Source organism: Nilaparvata lugens, chromosome 3, assembly GCF_014356525.2.
Source record: "Nilaparvata lugens isolate BPH chromosome 3, ASM1435652v1, whole genome shotgun sequence".
NCBI lineage: Eukaryota > Metazoa > Arthropoda > Insecta > Hemiptera > Delphacidae > Nilaparvata > Nilaparvata lugens.
In genome coordinates, this window is record NC_052506.1 from 23,926,852 (window position 1) to 23,950,436 (window position 23,585).

At 33.7% G+C, this 23,585-nt stretch overlaps 2 protein-coding genes across 7 annotated transcripts in view; both read left to right on the forward strand.

Annotated features, from left to right (window-relative positions):
• The window catches only part of LOC111056772 (aquaporin AQPAn.G), an 85,253-nt gene extending 73,931 nt beyond the window's left edge, over positions 1-11,322 (forward strand). For all 5 annotated transcript variants that reach the window (XM_039423351.1, XM_039423355.1, XM_039423353.1 and 2 more), the window contains 3 exons: positions 729-956; positions 8,715-8,795; positions 10,526-11,322. In XM_039423351.1, coding sequence (XP_039279285.1) covers positions 729-956; positions 8,715-8,795; positions 10,526-10,648 — 432 coding nt within the window. In that variant the 3' untranslated portion in view covers positions 10,649-11,322. The remainder of the gene's footprint in view (positions 1-728; positions 957-8,714; positions 8,796-10,525) is intronic.
• Positions 11,323-12,479: 1,157 nt separating this feature from the next.
• Positions 12,480-23,585, forward strand: part of LOC111056774 (aquaporin AQPcic) — a 38,834-nt gene continuing 27,728 nt past the window's right edge. Inside the window, exon 1 of one of the 2 annotated variants that reach the window (XM_039423357.1) lies at positions 12,480-13,723. In XM_039423357.1, the coding sequence (XP_039279291.1) occupies positions 13,705-13,723 (19 nt within the window). In that variant the 5' untranslated portion in view covers positions 12,480-13,704. Of the gene's footprint in view, positions 13,724-18,243; positions 18,412-23,585 lie in introns of those variants that run through there. The other variant, XM_039423358.1, reaches the window with a different exon arrangement.

A 23,585-nucleotide genomic window follows, 5' to 3' on the forward strand; every position in this document is an offset into this window, starting at 1 on the left:
GGTCATATTTTCAACTCCGCCTACTCTCTCTTTATTGGTCGACAGCGTGATGTGTGTGATTCTGAATTCTGTCAATAGGTAGCTGCACTTGCCGGATGAGGGATTCAAGCTTCATGTGGAGGGTTTTTGATTTAATTTTTGCATATCCGTTTTAAACTCTTTGAACGAGTTTAATTTGGTTTTCCCACTTATTTTCTTGATTATTTTATTTGTTTGTCTCCCGGGATCCATTCTGAGCATAGAACGCAAACCTACTCTTTCTGATCACTTCCGAAATCTTCTCAACATGTATATAGATTTCCTCGTTGCTGCACGTAGAAATATTATTCTCGTTGTGTTTACCAAAAATCTTTCTTTCTTCTACTTTCAACTCTACACGGTCGCCCTTTCTGTTGAGAATCGAGCACTCAGAAGCATACAAAACTTCCGCTCTTATAACAGAGAGGTAATGCCTCAGCTTGGCATTTTTTGAGATTGACCTCTTGTTGCAAATATTTTTTTGTAAATCTGTAAGCTAGTCTTATTTTGTTTATTCGCTGGTTTAAAGATACTTGTGGAGAATGCTAATGTCACATCACAATAAATTAACAGTAGATTACAGTTCATAAAATGAATTTCAACAAGAGACTCCCAAAAAATAAAGTTTAACTCAAAACTCTCATCAGGATTTCTATTCGATCAACCATTTCCCTCAGATTTTGTTATCGATCTGTTCATTTGTGTTTCAGTTGGTCACGCCGTGCGATCTATGGATGGCGTCTGCTCCAAATGGATCAGTGTGTGTGACAGCTCCATTACCAATTCTCCATGACGGTCAATCGCTGGCCATTGAGTTTTCCGCCACTTTCTTTCTGATCCTGGTTGTCTGCTGTGTTTGGGACGAACGAAACTCTGACAAACTCGACTCTGTACCTCTTAAATTCGGCGTTGTCATTGCGTTGTTGGCAATGGTTGCTGTGAGTATGATCTCAGATAATAGATGAGAGCCTGTCACTATTTCACTGTAAGGACCAGACAAAATTATAAGCGTTTTTCAAGCGTTGGGTTCAGGCGCCAACCCACTCATCCAATCGGAAAGCTTCCTGACCTGCCGACTCTAAAAACTCCGTCTGAAAATGCATGAAAAAACGCTTATTATGGTATGGCTCTTATTATCTGTGGTACCATATTATAGAGACTCTTCAATCAGTAAATTCAATTTATAGGTCTGAAAATGTATAATTCATTTATAAAAATTTACAATAATAGGTCTTCCATTTTGAACCTCCACACGTGTGCGACGGAACTTTGAATATAAGGTGATTGAGTGACTCCGTGATGAAGTGACATGACTCCATCCACACGGGGTATTTATTTTTCACTACTATCCAAATATCAGGGTTCTATCTTGTAATAGGATTGGAATTTATTGGGGTAATAATCAGTATAATGATTATACAGTCTCATTAATTGAATATGATACCACAGATGATCTCTTTAATAATAAAATATAATCCCAATCACAGTCTATTCATTCTGAGGGAATGAATCAATGAGAATTACAAATAAATCAGAAGGAACTCAACTCTATTTTATTTAAGATTGATTACGTCTTCATGTTAGAATGATAAGGTTATGAATGGTGTTACGCTATCATGTTAATGATGCTATGACGACTTGTCTCTCTTCCATGATGTATTACTTTTCATTATTATTGGTCAATGTTTTCCGAGATTTTCACGAGTGGTTCTCCAAAGTCAAATTCCCTGTAAATAGGACTGAAATCTCCTACTTTCCATTAATTTGCAACTGAATTTGGATAACAAACTGGAGATTATTTTTCAAAGACAATAATTCCATTTAAATAAAATGGGAAGCATCTCTATTTTGAAAACGTACATTTGAAATAGGTTAGAAGGTCTAAGCACAGATGAGGAAGCATAGAGTAGTCATTAAACCAGCTAAATTCAATACCTCAACCAGACATTTGAACAATATATGAAATATATGTTTCATGCTAAAATTATTACAAACTTTATATCAGTATACTATAAAAATGTATAAATATTTTTTTTATATTCCATGTTATTCAAAATACCAGCCAACGAATATTCCTCGTTAACTAATCAAATTTAAAACGGGTACATCATAGTGTTGTAGTCGAGTCAGTCATTGTTGTTACAACTTTTGCCGACAGATAGCGCATAGCGCTGTCATCGGTGAGCTGTGTGATTACAAGCCAGCTGTTTCATTTTTAGGTTATGTTGTAACACATTTCACTGGTCACTTAAGTTTTTAAAATTATTTTATTTGCAGTTTTTATAAAAATGTAGGTGGACGAAAAATTTTGTGTACATCACGAGTGAAAAATGTTTTTTTTCACTCAGGAAAATTGTTGCCCTCGGCTTCGCCTCGGGCTTCAAAATGTTTCCCTCAGGGAGAAAAAACAGTACTTTTCACTCTAGATATACAAATAACTATTTCATCAACACTTTACTAAAAATTGATGAAGTGAAGTTGTGACTAAGACATTTTAAATTTATATTCGAATGAGAAAAGAGAATTGAGAAATCGATTTCTATCAAGATCAATAAATTGGTGGGAATTTTAGGATATATAGGGTTACTCAATGTATGCTTGCATTCATTATAATGTGTTTCAATTGAGTCAGCTGTTGATTTAAACTAGAATTTGAGTTCAACTTTTTGTAAGAAACCCGAGGATAAATAAATGTTGACTCAGTGATAGAAAGTGAATGAGAGAGAGAGAGAGAGAGAGAGAGAGAGAGAGAGAGAGAGAGAGAGAGAGAGAAATGGAGATAGAGTGAGAGAGAGTTTGATTGAATGAGCAGGAGAATAATTTTTTTATAGAGAGTCATTGATTGAGAAATTGTGAGAGAAAGAGATGATAATCGAGGGAATAGAAGAGTAAGCACGATTGAAATAGTGTGAGAGAACAAATTGAGAAAGTGAGAGAAAGAGTGTTCGAGTGAGAGAGTAGATTGAGAGCCATATACTCGCTGGGCGATATTTTATTTTTACGATCTCCACTAGCCCCCCTCTCCTTGCAACCATGGACCTTCACAACAGAGATACTACATCAGGTTGACGACCAGTTCATTTTCCGTCAGAGAGCGTTGTCCCCATAGACAACACTACAAGCTCTATCCTTCTCCAATTTTCCCTCTTTCTCTCTCAATATATATTTACTTTCACTCACATGCTTTATACATTCCTCTCCTTTTTCCCCTTTATTTCCATTTCACCCCATGTATTCGTACCCTCATTTTTCCCTTATTTTTTTCTCTCTTATTTTCCTTCATATTTTCTTCTTCTTCTTCTGTTACTAATCAAACTTTAAATTTTTGAAATTCCCCCCTCTATATTTTCTCATGCTTTCCACTCTTTCCAACCTCCAACTTCACAGAGTTGTCAAATGATGTGGATAACAGTGGTTTCTCTGTTCTTTTGAAAGTAGAGTATTTTGCAGTATTCTCCTCTTAAGAATTCTATTGATCTTTCTCTCTTCGAAAGTGTGTTGATGGAAAATCAATCTTTCCAAGAATAAAAATGTGTACGACGTTCAAACTCTCCCGATTCATAAAAATACCACACAATATTGTATCTGTATCATCCAATCGATTTTCATCTTTATATAGTAGAATAATATTATGACACTTGAATCGTTATAATCTTAATCGTGTTGTATAAGAAAAGGAGGATTTCCATATTATCAATTTCATTTTGTTTGTCCAAGTTTCTCTTCATTCGTTCTCTTCTAACGATTCTCATAAGCATATTTGGAGTACTTGTTTAAATCTCAGTTGACAACTCTGGTGTAGACACGGCTTTAGAATCTCGTTTTGAAAAATCGCATTCCCAGATATTTAATGAATATTCAACATAAGGTGGTAAAAATATTCTCATCTACTTTAAACTCAAGGCAGAATTGAAATATCGTATATAGTTAACTTCTATCTAGAGAGAAAAATTACCATCCTCGTTGAACCCAAGGTATAATTCATAATATTTTACTTCCAGGTAGGTAAAATTGGACTCGAGTAGGTATATACCCCCGTATTACCCCGTATTCAACCCCGTATTACGCACATTGGCCACACTCAATGGCTTGAACAAGAATAAACAGAATTTCGAAATTGATGTGCCAGTGCCCACACGATCGCTGCCGCAGTAAAACGCTTTTGCTACGCCATAAAACTGTCGGCTTCATTTTCTCGACACTCGTTTCGAGAATATTAATAGGCTATTTATCAAATATCGATGGCCGTAGTATCGATATATCGATATGGCCGTAGTATCGTAGAGTCCAGATGCGTTGAATGAGGCAGCTAGCTCTAGAAATGGGAGAGAACCGGCCATTATCCGTCTCTCTTCTGAAGATGTAGTGAGCATTATCCGTCTCTCTTCTAAAGATGTAAGTTGGCATTATCCGTCTCTCTTCCGAAGATGTAAGTAGGGGTGCAAGAAAGCATGTATAAGACTCTTGTAATGGGAGATTTGATAGGACGTGAAATATTTCTCCAACAATAGAGATTTTATCCCCGGCTCTACAAGGAGCCTAAGACAAAACGCTCCCCGAACCACTCCATCATGTTCTCAATGAGGGCTTTCTGCTCGCCAACTAACAAAATTAATTAGTTCCCGGATGGAAGCTCAACTCATCCCAAACCCTTCTGGTTTCTTCTCGTGCATTCCATGGAGAACTCATGTAAAGATTTTATTTTCTCTATGAGATTATCATGTATATTTATGATGCATCGAAGTGTAATTATAAAATTGAATTAAATTTCTCATCGATGTAATTCCTATGTACGGATTCTCCTGTGGAATCTGGTATTAAGCAATAATGATGGATTGATCAATTGCTGAGTGTGATGCTCACAGAAGCCCCAGGCTGTGAGACTTATGCAAAGAATACAAATTATTCCAGTATTGCTAAAAGTCAGGGTTGAAGGGTAAAAATGGAGTTATTTCCTTCTACAAATTGAAAAAAACGCAAAAAAGTTTTCTTTATAACATCAGTTTCATCTGAATATTGTCTCGTCTTACTTCAAACGAGGCAGATCTGCCAGATTTCAATTTGCCTTTTCACAATATTTTGATGAAGTCGAGATAAATACAGGATACAGTATCAATCCAGAATATGATGCGGTTTCTTACTAATATATTACAATAATGATTCTGTATCCACAAAGCAACTGGAATCAGAGAAACAGATCAGCCAATTCTTGCACTTTTGAAATATGGCACTTTGACACCCTTTGAAACATACACAGAGCTAAATACGACTACTTTTCACATTTGGCGCAATTATTTCTGAGCAACTTTCTCGCCTCAACCACCCACTTACCTTTCAAAATAAAAAAGTTATCAGCATGTCGAAAATTCCATATTTTCTGTTAGAAATGATTCTACATTGAAGCACGAACAAAAAATATTTAGCATGTCGATAAGTTCATCTTCTCTGATTGAAGTAGTTTGACATTGACGAGCATATTAATTAATTGTTTCCGTCTCACAATTCACTTCCACATGACGAATCTTACCTGAATCAACTCTCTGAAATCTCCTTCCTTAAAATTCCCCAGAAACTAATTCAGAATGAATGAAAAGCTCCAGGTGAAACAATCAGCTAATTTCGGTTCAACAACAGTTTAATCTTCGCGTGTAACCTTGGTTTGAACTCTTGTTTTTAATGAACATTAGCCTGGAAAGATGGCCTGAAAAGTGAACCACCGAGTCAGACTCTGTTCTTGAAAAGTGCTGAATGTTTTATCTTAATCTGCCATCCTCCCAGAGCCGAGATCTCCTGAAAGCTGGACGCGCGTATTCATAAATTATTCATCAAAACGGATAGAATTTGCGCGCTGAATTCTGACATGCCGGCCAGTTAGCATTAACGCTTCGCTGGCTGCAAAGGTGGAGCGAGTAAATTATTTATTTCCACCCTTGCAATTTGTTCGTACAACTGGTCTTGTTTATTTTTCCAATCGTTAAATAATTCGGTTTATCGAGGGAATGCGATGTAAATTTGCAGCTCGGAATTCGTTGTTGATAGAAAGAAACATCGTCCCTAATCAATTCAGCAGTTTCAATAATTCTGGTACAAATATTAGAAGTCCATTGGGAATGGTAGATTAATTCTAATGGAATCCAGCATTATGGAAAGAAACATTCCGAATTGGGGAATACCTACATTTATTGGTGTTTCCACAAGTAGATAGCAGTATTTTGAAGACTGGAATTTTAAAAAAGATAGATAATATACGAGTTGTAGTTACTCGTTCATGAATGACTGAAGATATTGATATTGTCAATTCATATCACAAGCGTGTTTATAAGAAAGAAAATAAGTTTGATTGAAATTCGGAACAATTTCACAGAAGTAATCAATGATTAATACGTTTGATGAAGCTTGTAAGAAGAGTGATTCTGTTTAGGAACTGGTTGTTTGTTTTTTTGTGAATCAAATGGAGCTTGTTGGATTGTATTTGATTGTGTTTCATACAGTATTAGGTGATTGAATTGCAAAACTCCCATATATGTAAGTTATAAGGTGTGAATGATTTTGTTGATTGATGACCATAGTTGTTAGTTTTTATTTTCCTCTCATTTCCACAGTATAATTCAAAATATTATCTTCATACCAAATATTTTCCTTCTCCTGTTAATTACTGCGTGGAATATAGCTTTTTATCAATAACAAGCCGGAATTTATACTGTTCTTGAAAGTATGCTCCAGTTTTTATGTAATTAATAATTGGAATACTGTTATATAAGATATAAATTTATTTTTACAAATATAAATAGAATGCATCATCATTTTCACTTCAGGGATTAGGTTTATTAATAAATTAACCTGTTCTAGTACCCATCTCTTCCTTGCCCATCATACATCTCTTTTCCCAGCAGTTCTATAGTTTTGGTCTTCAAGTGGCATTTTCCCAGGTGGCATTCTATTCAAATGACTGCACCAGTTGCGTCTATTTTGGATAATTCTTTCATGCAGAGGTGCAACCGATAAAACCTGTCTTTTATCAGTATTTTTTATTGTATAAATTCTAGTGCAGCCAAACCTTAGAAACCAAACTCCTTGAAAATCATATTTCTGCAGCTTGAATTCGACTGTCCATTTTCCGTGTGTGAATCCAATTCTCACTTCCATATAGGAGAGTCGGAACCGCAATAGTATTATAAAACGTTATCCTCGTTTCTTGTATGGTTTTTTTAGGTTTCTATGGATTGTGCCACATATTTTCTGGAACTTCGATTGTTTGAAGGGTTCTCTATGAAGGGAGACAAACGTTTCATACGAACCGAATAACACTTTCCCGTTTAATTGTGAGAATTCGTCCGCAAAATGGATTTTTTGCACTAGCTGACGTAAATACATTTTAGCTAAATTTTAATCAGATTCACCCTGTTTAGGCAATGCACGAACAAATTTCAAAATCACAATCACAACATGTAATAAACTTTGATAGCTAGAACAGCGTTGGATCAATGAATAGATAACATTATCACAAGTCACAACAGTATGAAGAGTTGTCAGAACATTTGTTCTAGCTTCTGGTGGATTTTCGACTTTGACATGATCCACCCTGGCGGGCCAACTGTTCTCGTCTTTTTCAACCAAGTGGGACAGTTCAACCACAGTTTATGATTCACTAGTTCGGCCGGTGTTAATCCTGATGGGTTCTCGGATCCAACAACATGTTTCCACAGCTGTTCCCAGGAAGGAAAATACTTTCGTAACTAAACTTCAGAAAAACGTTCAAACTGCAACGGTGATTCACAGAATAGTATTCAGTAGTTGAGCTCACAAATTCGAATTCAGATATCACTCTAAATCTTTGGGTATTAATTATCGAAACCCTGCTTTTCAAAGTACATAAAATTACAATAAATACATTACATCTGTCCGGACATAGGTACGAGAAAAACAAATAGAAGGCCAAAGCCGGCTGCCAATCAGAACTTGAACTCGACTGTTCGAAAGAAAAACACTCACAGCTGACAACAAACATCAATCGCAGAGGGCAGCACCATCCAGTAACCGCTCGAACGCGCCAAGATTCAAATGGCCACAACATCGATATTTTATTGTACACATCAATATCTGTATCGCATGTTATGTCATTACCAAGATAGTTGAAATTTTCAACTTGTTCTATTAATTTTCCATTTAATTCTATTTTTGTTCTGATTGGATATTTTCCTTTGAATGCCATTGATTTGTTTTAAATAACTGATATTTTCAAATTGTAACTTTTAGCAACTCTATCCAACATGAAAGCGGATTTTTTGAGGAATTTCATTTCTCTGAATTATCGCATTAGTCAACTGCATAAATAGAATGTTTAACTTATATCATAATATAGTTTGTGGATATGTAAAATTCTGATCATCTCTTACAAAATCATAGAATAAGGGATTTGATATCCAAATAAGTCATTTCCAAAATTGGTAGAATTCCAGTAAAAAGTTCATGTTGGTTCTGATCACAACTAACATAATTATCGAATTAATTAATAAATTATGAAAACTTGTAGTATCTTAGCAAAATAATAATAACATTCGATGATTGAAGTAGGTTACAGCATTGAAATAATTATGAGCCTTGATTTACAAACAATCAATATCAATTATAGGGTGAATTTCTGTTGTTTGATGATTTATTTTTTATTTGTTCTTAATCACAACGTTTCCCTTCAGGGCCCATATACTGGAGGCAGTATGAATCCTGCTAGAAGTTTGGGACCAGCTTTTTTGACTGGGAACTTCCACAAACACTGGGTGAGTCACAACTTACAATCTCAATAATTCCAATTTTTTCTGTTATTTTTTTCATGTTCTTTAGAGCTTTCAAGTACCCTTAATGTTATTCTCGATATTGCAAAAGCAATTGAATTGAATTTTATTTTCAATTCCCTGGATGAATTGTATTCATTTCTTGCCAAACAATTCTAATGGCCTCATATAATTAATTAATGGTATTATTTCATAGTAAAAATAATATTTTATATTCATATAATTAAGAATTGAGACTGTTGTATCTGTTGAGTGAAGACAGATAACAATTATAAATCTTTTTGTGTCTGATAAGTAAATTTCTTGGAATCATATCACTGGAGAAGAAATGCATGGAAAATTTGTAATGCAATAAAATTTATAAAAATCCATCTATCTTATTATACACCGGTATCCTATTACACTAAGCGAGCAATTTCTGTATTTTTATATCTGGTTATTTCTGTTCAACGGATCTCGAAAACGGCTCTAACGATTTTCACGAAATTTGGAACAGTAGGTTTATGATATAAAAATTCGATTGCACTAGGCCTCATCCCTGGGAAACCTCGCTGGAGGACATGAAAAGGATAATTCATCCTTGGAAAAACAGATGATAATTTTGTCGTCTGTCAATAACAGAAGATGCGTGTGCCTGTGTGGGAGATCAGCTGTGTAATCAATTAGCTAACCGTGTCTCGCGAGAAATCTAGAAATTTTAATTGACTCGATCAAAATAATCTGATTTGTTGCCATGAGATGGTATATATCATAATACAAAGTTAATCATTGTTTTACAGCTCTAAGTGATTAGTGAGTTTTGTTCAATTTGGTGTTAAACAATCTAAATTAGAACTTTTATGTTTTCAAATATTTGGACTGAAATTTTACCTGAATTCAAGTGTATGGAACATAACCTACTTTTTGGAATATTTATAGTGTATAAATAAAAATTCGGTGAAGAAACAGTTTTGGGCTGTGCATGTTAGTCCTTCCCCAATCATTTTTAAGAATTGAGTTCTGTTTATCAATAACGAGCGAAGCTCGGTGCCTCGATATTTCCTTCTTATAACACCAAGCTCCTCAGTTTTAAAATTGCATACTGCATTACAAGTGATAAATCCTCGTATAACGTATATTGAACAATTTCATTTGACAGTTCTGCAAAGTTCCTGTGGTGAATTACTCTCAGTCTAAATTGGAATTCTTTTTGAATTGTTTAAATACTTCTAGTCTCTCAAGGGAGGGAAGTTTGTATGCAAATGCCGTGGTAGGCTTATAATATATAACCGCTCTGAGCAAGTCACTCTCTGGCCCAAGATTAAAAAGCACAGACGGCATATTTGTACTTATAAATTAAAAATACTTTCGTATTCAACTTTTTCAAAATTCTCATTATTCGTTTCCATTTATGATATAGAATGTATATTTTTTACATTATCATGAACTTATTCATTTATGATGAAAGATAATTATTTTACATATTGTATTGTGTTTTTTCCAAAAAAATATTTGATTTTATTTGAAGTAGTGTTAAATTTAAGTAATCCTGTTGCTTCTCTCACTACAATTAAATGATTTTGTGGATGAGTTGATGAATGAATTAGATTAATGTCAATAGATTTCGTTATTTATTAGAAAAAAACTCGGTTGTCTTCATGTTTGTCCAAGTGACAAATTAGATATCAATATTCGTCTTTGACAAATTTTATCAACCGAAATTTGAATTTTTTCAGGTTTACTGGGTTGGACCACTGTCAGGATCGGCAGTAGCAAGCTTTTTCTACAAATCAATATTTCTGAGGAAACAGGCTCTGCGTCCAGGGGTAGCAGAAGAGGTTCCACTTAGTCGTACATGAAACATGAGAGATTATGTACTTTCAAAAACAGTGATTGCTTTTAAAAAGTGAGAGACTCGTAGACATCTAAGATGGAGCGTTTTTTTGTCGAAAATGAGATCTATGAAATGCAGTAGAACTGTAGATTTTCTGTAATGGGCTACTATAATTCTGGGCTATTATAGTTCTGTGAAGTACGATAACCTACAAAACAACTAACGTTATCAGATACTCTCCGTTTGAAGTACAATTTTCAAGGCATTTCAATTATTTCTTATCAGAGAAGAAATTTCTCAAATCATATAAATCTCTTTTAATAGATCAGTGAAGGTCTAGCATTTGATAGAAAATGAAATATAGACTGATGTTTATGATCTGTGAAAAAATATTTGATAACATGACTACTATTATGTTACAAGTATGACTACTACTATTCGATACATGACCACTTCTACACAACTGTTTAGTACAAATTATGATAAAAACCTGTGTTGAATTGAGTACAATAATTATATACACATACAGTGTTGTCATATTGTTAAAATTGTTAAAGTTTTTGATACATTGTTCCATTGTATTACATACAGGTAATATGGTAAAGAGTTGCTTTGTTATGTTATTAGAGATGTAACTATTATTTCATTATAATAATCAGATTGATGATTAAATAAAAAAGTTTGATGAATAGAGCTTTAGTTATGGATCAGTTGATTTGAAAAATCCCATTAATGGTAAGATAGTATAATGATAGTTGATTGCTCACGATCGTTGATCAACTATTGCATCATGTATAATTAACTGAGCAGGGTGGATATTTCGAATCAATTGTTTATCTAAAACATAATATTGTAACATATTGGCACATTATTTGGGTTTTTATCTTATCGATTGAGTAAAACAAAGAAATCATCCATTCTGTCCGATTATCACTATTATCACCATATTATATAATGCATAATGATACAGTAGAATACAGTTATTATTATTCGAGTGTGTAAAGATAAAATACATTTTTAGACGAGAAACAAACTGTCGCTCCAATGAACCCCGATATTGGAATTATTGGAGTTATTGGAATTATTGGTATCAGTCATGATACCAATTTTGAGATTACTATTTTTTTTCAGTCCTATGATTATTTCAATGCATTCTGAATACTAACTTGATAATACCAGCCTTTAAGAAAAAAAACAGCATTGTGAGTCTCATAATCTTAGAGTCGTATTTGAAAACAAATATCTGAATATGACTAGTCCTAATAATTGATGATTACGTTTTCACGCTTCAATACTGTTAAATAGGCTATGTAACTCAAAATTGAACTGAGGGTAGGTACTTTCGAACTCAACAATCTGAGATTTTGGGCCTTATTCACAAAAGACCGTTTATTCCAATATAATTTAGAAACAAAGATAGCGTTCTAATGATGATACTAGTTCAGCAAAATCTTTTGATAAGTTTTCACTGGTTGACTGGCTCAAAACTCAGTAAAAGAGAATCAAATTAATGTAACTTTTTCTGTGAGAAGCAATTATTTTGAACTTTTTAAATCTCTTGTCGATTACATGGTTGGGTGATTTTAAAAGCACTGATAAAAGATTGTTGGCTGATTAGAGAGCCCCTAGCAATATTGTTTCAGTTCTTATCTGATGTCTTATGAATGAACAATTCATTTCCCATCCATTAATGGAGAAGATTCACAGTACAGATAAACATTGTAAATTCTTATCGTATTGTATGAATCTTGCTTGAGGCATTTTTTTCAAATACACAGCTATTTCCGCAAGCGATGTCTGCATTTTACTTAATAAGAAGTTGTATACAAAATGCGATTATAACAAAGAATTTCAGATTGAAAATAGAAAAATTGTTGATCTCTCATTATAATCAATATTAGAAGCAGTTTGTAGTTCACTTGATAGCTTTATGCAGCTGAATCTGTTTTTAAGAGTTTCATGTTCATTCCATGAAAATTATTCATTTCAAGCAAAAGTTAATGAGAGATCCACGTTATAAAGTCAGAGGGAATGATATGGTGGCAGAGTTGCTGATTTTCTGTTACCACCGCTTTCTGTAGTACATAGCCGTGATTCAAGTCATCCAATGTACCCCTAAATTTGATTTCATATTAATAATTGTTGATTCTTATAAAAAATGACTAATTCTTAGATCTATTTTATTTGTGGGTAGAATATATTTTTCACGATTTGATAATGAATTTCCATAGTTGAGATAAAGTATTCTGATATTTCTTCATAACCTAGAAATAATTTGCAAACAGTGCGGACTTGAATGAGGATAGAGCTATCTGCTTTGTCTTATGACAGACAAGGAGAGCGAACCAATTTAAAGTCAGGTACCGTACTGACTTTATAACGTGAATCTCACTATAGTTTTGTCAACTATCTTTATCTTCGTCAGTTCTACTCAATTTCCCCCGTAGCGTAATGAGTATTTAACTAGGCACGTTAATAACTAATAACTAACCAAACTGGTTGAATACGCAGCTGAAAGCCGGTTGACGATTCAGGTTTTGTTTCGGAGTCTGCACCTATACTGAAAGCAAGAGAACTTTAGCAGCTCTGGTACTTTGCGTGTCGAAGCTGAGAGAAAAAACGCGCAGATTTGGCCTTCAAACGGCGCGTGTTCTCTGGTCGGATTCACTTCAATCTGTCAGAAATCCATTTCCTCATAACACCAATGACTCTCATTCATCCAATACTGACAGTATGACTGACGGCATAGTATTCACTATATTCTGTCAGCACTCCTTATCTACTTGACACCAATTGCTCCAATTTAACCAATGCTGTCAAGTGAATCTCACTAGGCTACAGTTGGCGGCATCTTTGAGGTTAGGTTGGCAGGAGTGGGGGGGTGGAAGCGGGATAATCTGAAAGCAGTCAAAGACACAGTCACAGTCGTTCGGCAAGTTATTTAGCAACATTATCGGTTCGAATTGTTTCTGGCCGAATAGCATGGAGGTGTGTGATGATATTTAGCGATAGTTGGTGTTGTGGATAAATTATTCTTGTAGGTTATTTTGGAAGATTTGGTGCTTTTGTGACCATCTCATCATGTCGTTTGGAAAATACTGTAAGTAGAAGATATTTCATTATATTAGTTATTTCAATATTTTTGAGCAATTGGTTTATTCTTACATTATTTTTTCCCTCTCTATCATTTTGATGATATACTAATTGTATGAATCAATAATGAATAAAGAACGAGCACATTGTACTGACAATATTGAAAATCATAGTAGATCATTATGAAAATAATAAGCATAATAGTTTTTACTTTCCTTGCCCTATTACCATAGGTAAGGAAAGTATTGCTTTCCAAAAAAAATTAAGGTACCCCAATTTCAAGTTTTCTATACGTTTCAAGGTCCCCTGAGTCCAAAAACATGATTTTTGGGTATTGGTCTGTGTGAGTGTATATGTGTGTGTGTGTGTGTGTGTGTATGTGTGTGTGTATGAGTGTGTGTGTGTGTATGTGTGTGTGTGTGTATGTCTGTGAACACGATAACTCCATTCCTAATTGACCGATTGACTTGAAATTTTAAACTTAAGGTCCTTATACCATGAGGACCCGACAATAAGAAATTCAATAAAATTCAATTCAAGATGGCGGAAAAAATGGCGGATAATTACTAAAAAACCATGTTTTTCTCGAAAATGGCTCTAACGATTTTCTTCAAATTTATACCATGGATAGCTATTTATAAGCCCTATCAACTGACATGAGTCTCATTTCTGGAAAAATTCCAGGAGCTCCGTAATATTATTGAGAAAAATGGCGGATAATCACTAAAAAACCATGTTTTTCACGGGTTTCTCGAAAACGGCTCAAACGATTTTCTTAAAATTCATACCATGGATAGCTATTCATAAGCCCTATCAACTGACATGAGTCCCATTTCTGGGAAAATTTCAGGAGCTCCGTAATATTATTGAGAAAAATGGCGGATAATCACTAAAAAACCATGTTTTTTACGGTTTTCTCGGAAACGGCTTTAACGATTTTCTTCAAATTTATACCATGGATAGCTATTTATTAGCCCTATCAACTGACATGAGTCTCATTTCTGGGAAAATTTCAGGAGCTCCGTAATATTATTGAGAAAAATGGCGGATAATCACTAAAAAAACATGTGTTTCACGATTTTCTCAAAAATGACTTGACCGATTTTTTTCAAATTCATACCCTGTATAGTTATTTATCGGCTCTATTAACTGGAATGAGTCTTCTTTCTGAGAAACTAATGGGGGTCCACCCCATCCTTGAGAAATGGACTTTGTAGCCTCCATATCGTTCATGAGGTAGGTAGGTAGAGCAGTTCATAAAAAGAACACATAGTCGAGATATTTCATCTGTAGAACAGCTGTTTTGACGACTTTTAAAAAATATCGAATTTCACAATTTACACAAAGGAAAAAGTACTCTGAAAACAACTATACACATATACAGAAGTCTGATCGTAGTTTCAAATAATTGCCGCCAATCGTCATTATGTTATTCCCCTAAATCATTCTCGTTTAAGAATGAGGCTTATAGTTCAATGAGCAAGGAAAGTTGTGTGAGTGTACCACACCAGATTTTTTCATTATTCAACTGTCATAACGTATGAGTGTGAGCTTTATATGATATGCCTATTATTTATTAAAATACGTTAGCAAAATCTATGAGAAATAGATCCCATAGACATAGGCTTCCTGTTGAAGTGAAAGTTTATTTATTGTAACGTTATTTTTCCTATAACGTGTGCCCTGCTTGACCACAGTCGGTAAAGCAAAGATTTTGAATATATATAATATTTTTTGTGATTCCTGAAAGAGCAATAGTACCAATTTCTTACCAGCTCTCCTAGGAGCTCAAACAGTTCTCTGCTTTCGCTGGCTGCAAACGTCGGCCACTTTAACAGTTCACAGTTTTTGTGACTGATTTGGTGCACTCCACAAATATAGATGCAGTAGAGATAGACAGATATAAGGGTTCTGATTATCGTGCTAGACAATGCGGCACCACTACTAACGCCACCCGCCACCATTCGCCAAAGTGGTCAGCAATGAAAAATGATACCGAGTGGAATCAAAGGCGACACTCTATCAGAATACCTTATAAGTTCTATTAATTTATATTGTTGCAACTTAATACTATGACCTTTGAGTTTCTTCAAATCAGATGTGATGGTCCTGGATAATTCAAATAAATATCAGGAACGTATTATTCCCAAAGATTTAATAATCAATGCTGTATATCGCTGATTTATCCAACTTATTCGGTGAAGAATACAGTTGGTTGGCAATTTTCATGATAGGTCAATTATGATAATAAAATAGAATATAACAAGATTGGTCATGCATGGAGATATGATGATAAATAAAGGGTACACCATTCAATAAACATAAAAATATAATTACATGAAATATCAACAAGCAATAATAAAAAATAGAGCAACAAACATAAAAAAAAAAATATGAGAATAAATATATATTGGAAAATATCACAGACTGCTCACTAATGATTGACTTTTCTTTTTAGCACAAAATATTACCATGTGCTTCATTAATCAGCAAACATATACTTTTAAATTATACAGCTCAGTTATCAACTTGCTACTGCTCGTCGAATAGAATTTATGAATCTTATTTCCAAATTAATATAAAAAATATAAATATGAAAATATATATTTCTCAGGGCTTGGGTTCGGCCTCTGGTGGAAATCAGATAAATCAATTTATCTTATGAACATGAGTTTTGCAAAAATCTAATAGATTACTGATACAAAAGATGGTTGAGTGAGCATATAATATAATATCAAAAATTAATAAATATTTCATCTGTGTATACTTGAACATTTAAATCTCATAGATTGTTCTTAATAATATTCCCTTAACATTTTAAGACTTGTGCAAGTTTTGATAATATTTTTAATATTCAAATAACCCTTCGACGAGCTAGCTTTATTTAATTGTGATTATTTTGAAGCACTGAGTGCCCCCTTAATAACTTTCAAATTGAACTAACATGTCAATTTTCACAATTATGATGGCGATCCAGATTCGTTTCGATGTCCTAGGCCTTTCTGGTGAGCTGCTGTGGTCTTCTCTAATGGGAATATTTAAATTTAGTGACTCATGTTATACTATGACTTCACTGAGTCTTATGAAATTTATTTGTTGATTATTCAAACAAACTTCAACATTTAATGCAAAATTATTAAAAAAAAGGGAACTTGTGCTCTATAAATTGGTGGCTGTTCCCGGTGACCTCTGGCAAGCAAGTGTGCTTAGATCTACCCCTATTCTTTTCACAACCATACTTCCGTATTTTTGAATTTGCATATAATTCAAATATCCACTCTGATTGGTGCTATCCCTAGCCTCACTACTAAGCAATAATATGATTCAATATAGTCCATGCTAATCTGCTAGGTTACCACATAAAGAGCAAATATTATAGTTTTAATTATTCATTTTGTGTCTGTTACATAAATCTGAGTACTGTATAGTTTACAAATTCTTATCATTTATATAATGAATAATGTATATTTTGAATTAACTCGCTTTTACCGCCGGTCAGTTACTGTATTTTGATTGGCATATTCTAAACTTACAAATGTATTCATGCACTGAGTAAGATATATCCCATTTCCTTAATATTTTTATTTATTTTATACATTTTGTCCATGCTCGTATGACATAATAAATACTTTTGTATTTTCTAAAACGTTTTTTCTTTTACATTGACATGTCATGCTTGTTACTAACCCTCTGGTCACAGTTTAAGCGAATGCTATTTGTATGAAACTAAATTTGCCACAGGTGTCTGGCTAATTCTCAATTTATACGGCTTCACCAACTATTTAGGTTGCCGACTAGTAAGTTTCAAAGAACCTAACCTCAAAAATTATTATTTTATATTATTAAATAAATAGCAATAATATTTTCCTTTTCATTTGGCTGTTCAAAACTGTAGCCTGGATACCTGTTATTATCTAATCTCGAGTTTGTTGACATCGTATCTAGCTATAGCAATACAGCTGTTTGCTTGAGACCTATAAATTCTTTCCATTTAATGATTTTGATAACTATTCAAAAAATCTTCTTACATTATTTATTGGATAAAGTAAGCAATACAGTTATAATGTTGAACAAATAAATAAGTTCAAAGTTATAATGTTATCTCTCATAAAGATTTGATTGGTGGTTCCAAATTTTGCCACTAGATGACAGTATAGTAACTGGGTGATGTAAAATTTCTTAGCTAGCATTTACAACAAATTGAGTATTGGGAATAGTCAATTTTAGGCATATTTCAAGAATAAGAATGAGAATGTGTCTTCTTTCCTCAGTTGTAAAGCTCAACTCTTGTCTCTTCATCCAGAGTCCAATTTCTAATCTCTCCGTATTTATACACTAATGGTGGTCGGTATTAAAAATGAGATATTAGAAAGGTAGGAATTTATCACAAAAAAAACAATATATTACTTTGTAAATAATAATCTTGAGACCCGATTCAAACCAAGGTAGTAAACTAAGGTTGAAAACTGTCATCTCAGTCTCCTTCTCACCCGTATGTGTGCATCACTCTCTCACTCTCTCTCTCTCTCTCTCTGTTTTCCTCTCAAGTTCATGAAGGCGATTGTTTGTGCTAGTTTACTGAAGTTTGTGTGATTCGATTGTTCTGGAGGAGCCCTACTTGAGCTGCTGTGAGAAAACCGTGAAAACGGCAAAATAACAATTAAATTCACAATGAGGCGTTTGGAATATATTCAGGTAATTTTGAACATTAACCTCCATAACATCTTAGTTCAGACTGCATCGTCCATAGTTAGACTATTTTTAAATATCATCATTGGTTGGATAGGAAGTATTTATCAGGAATTCTGACAGTTTAAAATGAGTCTCACTGTAGTGTAAATTATTATGGAGTGGCATAGTGCATGTGCGGCAGGCTATTTTTAACGCTATATTTTCATCTCAGGAAGACGTGGGTTGATATTTTCTTATGAGAGCACGGTTTTGATTCAACGGTTATTAAACAATTTCTTGGCTGATTACACTGACGTCAATCAGAGTTCGAACTGCCATCAATAATACATTTATGTCATAGACGATCGCGATGATTTTTAGGCTGGCCACTAACGGTTGAACATGCATGCACATACAACAAACACAATAAATGAACCACTGGAAAATTACAAGTTATAATGATAGAAGAATAATTCAACCACAAATATAGCGAAGAAGGAATAAACAACGAAAATTGAAGATACAAATACCTAACCTAAAAAATTTGCTCGAAGCGTTTCGCTCTGATGACATAGCATTGTAAGTCGATTTTTATGTGCATGCATGTTCTATCGTTAGTGGCCAGCCTAAGGTTTGATCAAGTTTGATTAAACGGGAGTCAAGAAATTGATCGAGTATTGCGGGGCAGAACACAGACTGCACAACTGATGGAAATTCATAATCAAGTGTGACGTGATAATTCAGAAACTTTTAATGATCTATTGAATTATTAGCAAGTACGAGATATAAACCGACATTGTTTAACAGTTACTTAAAACTAACTAATTCGTAATAGCTATCTCAATAAGTGCACGATTGTTCCAAGAATTTTCATTCAAAGACTTCAAATGAAGTATACTTTGGTGTTGGAATATAGGTGACTCAAAAAAACTTCTGATTATGTGAAAAATTGAATGTATTATTTTTACACTGCAAAATAATAATTTATAACTTGCGTCTGCTATATCCTTAATAATTTATTCACACTTGTAACAGGGGTGGAGCTACAGAGTTACAGCAAACGTTGGCCAAATAGTAATGAGAGATAAACGGAAGGGGTCAAATCTAAACTTTGTCAGTCAAAGATGATTGAGCTTTTGGCTATGCACATAATATAATACGTCAAATTATCGTATTTTATTCGAACTTTAATCAATAAGAAGAAAATTGTTGGACCAAAACATAGGTGTTCATTGATAGGAAAAAGTTTCTTAGAAAAACCCAAGTCCAGCTAGAACATTACTATTTTACCTTTTTATTTTTATTTTCATTTTATTTTTATTAAAAAGTTTTTAGAACTTTTTACCCAGTTAAACTTACACAGCAATAATTTCCAAGCTTTTTTCAATCACCACCAACTTCATTCAGACTTTGACGATAGTCTACAATATTGCCCTCTTCAATAATCTGCCCATAACTTGGTCGTTAAAAAAATAAGCAGTGCGACAAGTTAATGATAGCAATAACCAACCACTTCGTGTCAGGAAATATCAGAAATTCAAAAAGCAGCCCCAACATTTCAACCAACTGGTCCCACTTTGAATTCACCCACACGAACTGGGTCAAAGTAATTTCAATAACGCAATGTGTTCTACTGCTTCAATACTACATAGCTGCTTTTTCTCCTAACAAGAGTATCGTTGAGCCTATATGACCGTTTTGCGTGACAGAAATTCACTTTTGAAACTCTTTTTTCAGTATTACACAAAGTATGTAGCTTCCTCCTCCAGCTGAGAATTGACAAACATTTGTCTCAAATTTATCAATAAGGCCTAATTGAGTTAATAGGTTTTCAAAAAAAAAAACGACATTTAATTGATATGCCTGAGTACTATCTATACTCCGTGTAAATCTTCTTCAGACTTGGAGGAATCTGCGGCGCAGAGAAATGGAGGGAGATCAGCCAATTGCAGTGATGGATTGAGTCATAGGTGGGAGCGTAGTTGTCAATTTGTTGAATAGAGTCAGTCGAGTCTGTGATTACAGAGAGGAAACTTCCTAAGTTTAACATGAGCGCTTGAATAATCACTGAAAATTAGAGAACGCTGGCCGATACACAACGGCAACATAGCAGCCGGTTTCATACACTTGAATTCAAGTGAAATTTCCAGTCCAAAAATTTGAAAATATAAAATTTCTAATTTAGATTTTTACATACCTAATTGAATAACAAAATAACACTGACTAATCACTTAGAACTGTAAAATAATGATCAACTTTGAATATTATGATATATACTATCTCATGCCAACAAATCAGATTACTGTATTTTGATCGAGTCAATTGAAATTTCTAGGTTTCTCGCGAGATACGATAAGCTAACTGATTACACAGATGATATCCCACACAGGCATACGCATCTTCTGTTATCGACAGACGACGAAATCATCATCTGTTTTTTCAAGGATGAATTATCCTCTTTATGTCCTTCAGGGAGTTTCTCAGGGATGAGACCTAGTGAAATCGAATTTTTATATCATAAACCTACTATATTCCGAATTTCGTGAAAATCGTTAGAGCCGTTTCCGAGATCCGTTGAACATAAATAACCATATAACCAGATAACCAGATAGCCAGATAACCAGATAACCAGATATGAAAATAGAAAAAATATAAACAGATATACAGAAATTGCTCGCTTAATATAATAGGATAACAACTTATAGTCCAGTCAAATTGTCGTTTTTCAGGAAACAGCCCGAAAGAATTTTTTTCGATGGTTCTATATATGTATTTTGGGGCGCTGAATTCTAATCTGGAATTTGCTGACACGCCAGAGGGCGACTTCACCCCCAAAGTTTTGGAATTTTTTTTAAGTTCTCCATTCAATCTCGAGAACCTTGAATTTTTCGAGAAAGAGCATTCTCTATATAATATTAAAGATAATAAAATTTCCAATGAATTAAGTGGTCGCGCAGGACTACTTTTTGGATTTTTTATCTGAAGTGTTCCACAAGATACACAACTTTGAATGTGCGATGAATTTGTGATATTACCCCCATTTTCACAGTCTCGCATATGCAACGTTGCGTATCTTGTGGAACACTTCAGATGAAAAATTCAAAAAGTAGTCGAGATTGTGAGGAATTTTCTCCTCTTTTCACTCCCATGAATTATACTTCTGTTTTCAATACAGTTCAAAAGTTACAGCCAATTGAATGATGATCTTTATTTTCTCATTTTTCTTGCGATTTCAATGTTATTAAAGAGTCTCTAAAATTAGTACAATACATGATAGAAACTTGCGATTAGTCTTAAATGAGAGAAAATTTCATGCTCTATAAGCTGAGTTGCATTAAATTGATCTTGCATTACTTTTTATATCGAAAAACTGTCGAGACTGTGAAAATGAGAAAAATATTACAAATTTCTTGATTTTTTGAAACAAACGTATCTTACTTCACGATGTGAAGTTGTTAATTGTAAATCCTTCACAGATAATACGATGTTTCTGATATTTATAAGAGCAGTCTCTAAATTCCCTCTTTTGCGAATAAATTCACAAAAAATTAAGGCCGTCCGGCTCGCAAAATTACTGGGTTCAAACCTCAGCTCTAGCTCAGTGGTAGAAACATGAATTTTATAAATACAAGCAATCACCATAAGGTTCAGTGACCGGTGATTGGTAATTCTTACCACTGCTTCTATGAAGTTCTTGAAGAATACCAATACGGAACATAAAAGAATATTTGATGACTGATTATCAGTAACCATGCATCACTAGAGAATAATAAGGACCAACTATAGTTGTTTCTAGTTGATTCTTAAAACGCTCGTCGCGAATACAAGTATTCACCAATATACCCTTCCAAAATTCCTTAGAACTTACAACGCCAGTTCTGGAAGCTCTCTGGATCCTTATATGATATAACTGGAACCTTATTAATATAATTTCTTAATATACTTATTCTGGTATATGAGAGGAATATCATCAAAGGATGATAAATATTGAGTGCTCTGAATAAGATTAATATCACTTGATTCAATAATTTTAAGTGCTGCTGAATATTTGTTGATATTTAAACAGCTCAAACTGTATATCACGAGATGAACTAGGATAGAATAAACTACTACGATTTGTATGCTGACTAAAAACACAAAATATATTCCCATAAAAAAGATATGCATAAAATATTCGATATATCTATAATTCACTTAAATAATCTATTTCTAAAATCTGAATAATTATCACAGGCTTTGCTAATACTCCCAATAATGAGTTTCCAATTCATAAATATATTATATTTAATACTGGTACTTATACTTCCAATCAATATAAAATTCTGCAGATAAAAACCTGTTCGGTCTATAAGTTTGATATGATGTACTTTGTTCAATTAACAAAATTATAATTAATAAATTAATATTCAAACATGAGATCTCAGGGATTTATATGAATTCGGGCTGTGCATGGAAGTAAGCTTCCTACATATATTAAATAAATTCATAAATGTTCTTATGGACTATGTGATATTGTTCAACACGTGGTGACTTTTTATTTTAATTCAAATTAATTGGAATAGCGTTTTTTTTATATTAATCACCCCCACTGGACGTAGAAAAAACGAGCTCATTGAATTATCACTCACTGAATTGAAGTTCTAGACGTTCTCGTGAATTGAATTAATTATTTCCAATAATTAATTAGGTAGGCTCCTTTTCGTCACTGCTGGGCTAACGCGTGATCCAGATTTTTATAAGTTTCTTTCGAATTAAATCTATTTTTATGGGAATCTTCACAAATTACGAACTCCTTGACAGCACTGAGTTCACAGATAATTAACATTCAACACAAATACATTACATTTAAAAAAGGGTTTGGCTTAATAGTTCATTAAAAAATTTTTAAAAGGAAGAAGAAAAAACCCTAAACTCCATGTGCATCCTCTTGGGTCGGAATCTTAAGCCAGAAGAAGGAGGTTTTCAGAAAAATTTGTCTCTTCCATGAATAACTCTGTAAGCTACTCTCTGATTGGCCTTCAATTTAATAGACTCAATACAATTGGTTGCCTTGGGAATCAGGGCTTCCTCGGCTTTATAATAGAAAAAATTAAATAAAAAAGAATTCTTATACAAATGTATGGAGTGTTTATCTTAAATTGATTTCATAAATAAATCCTAACATGCGATGTTACTATATTCAGTCTTTATATGAGTTT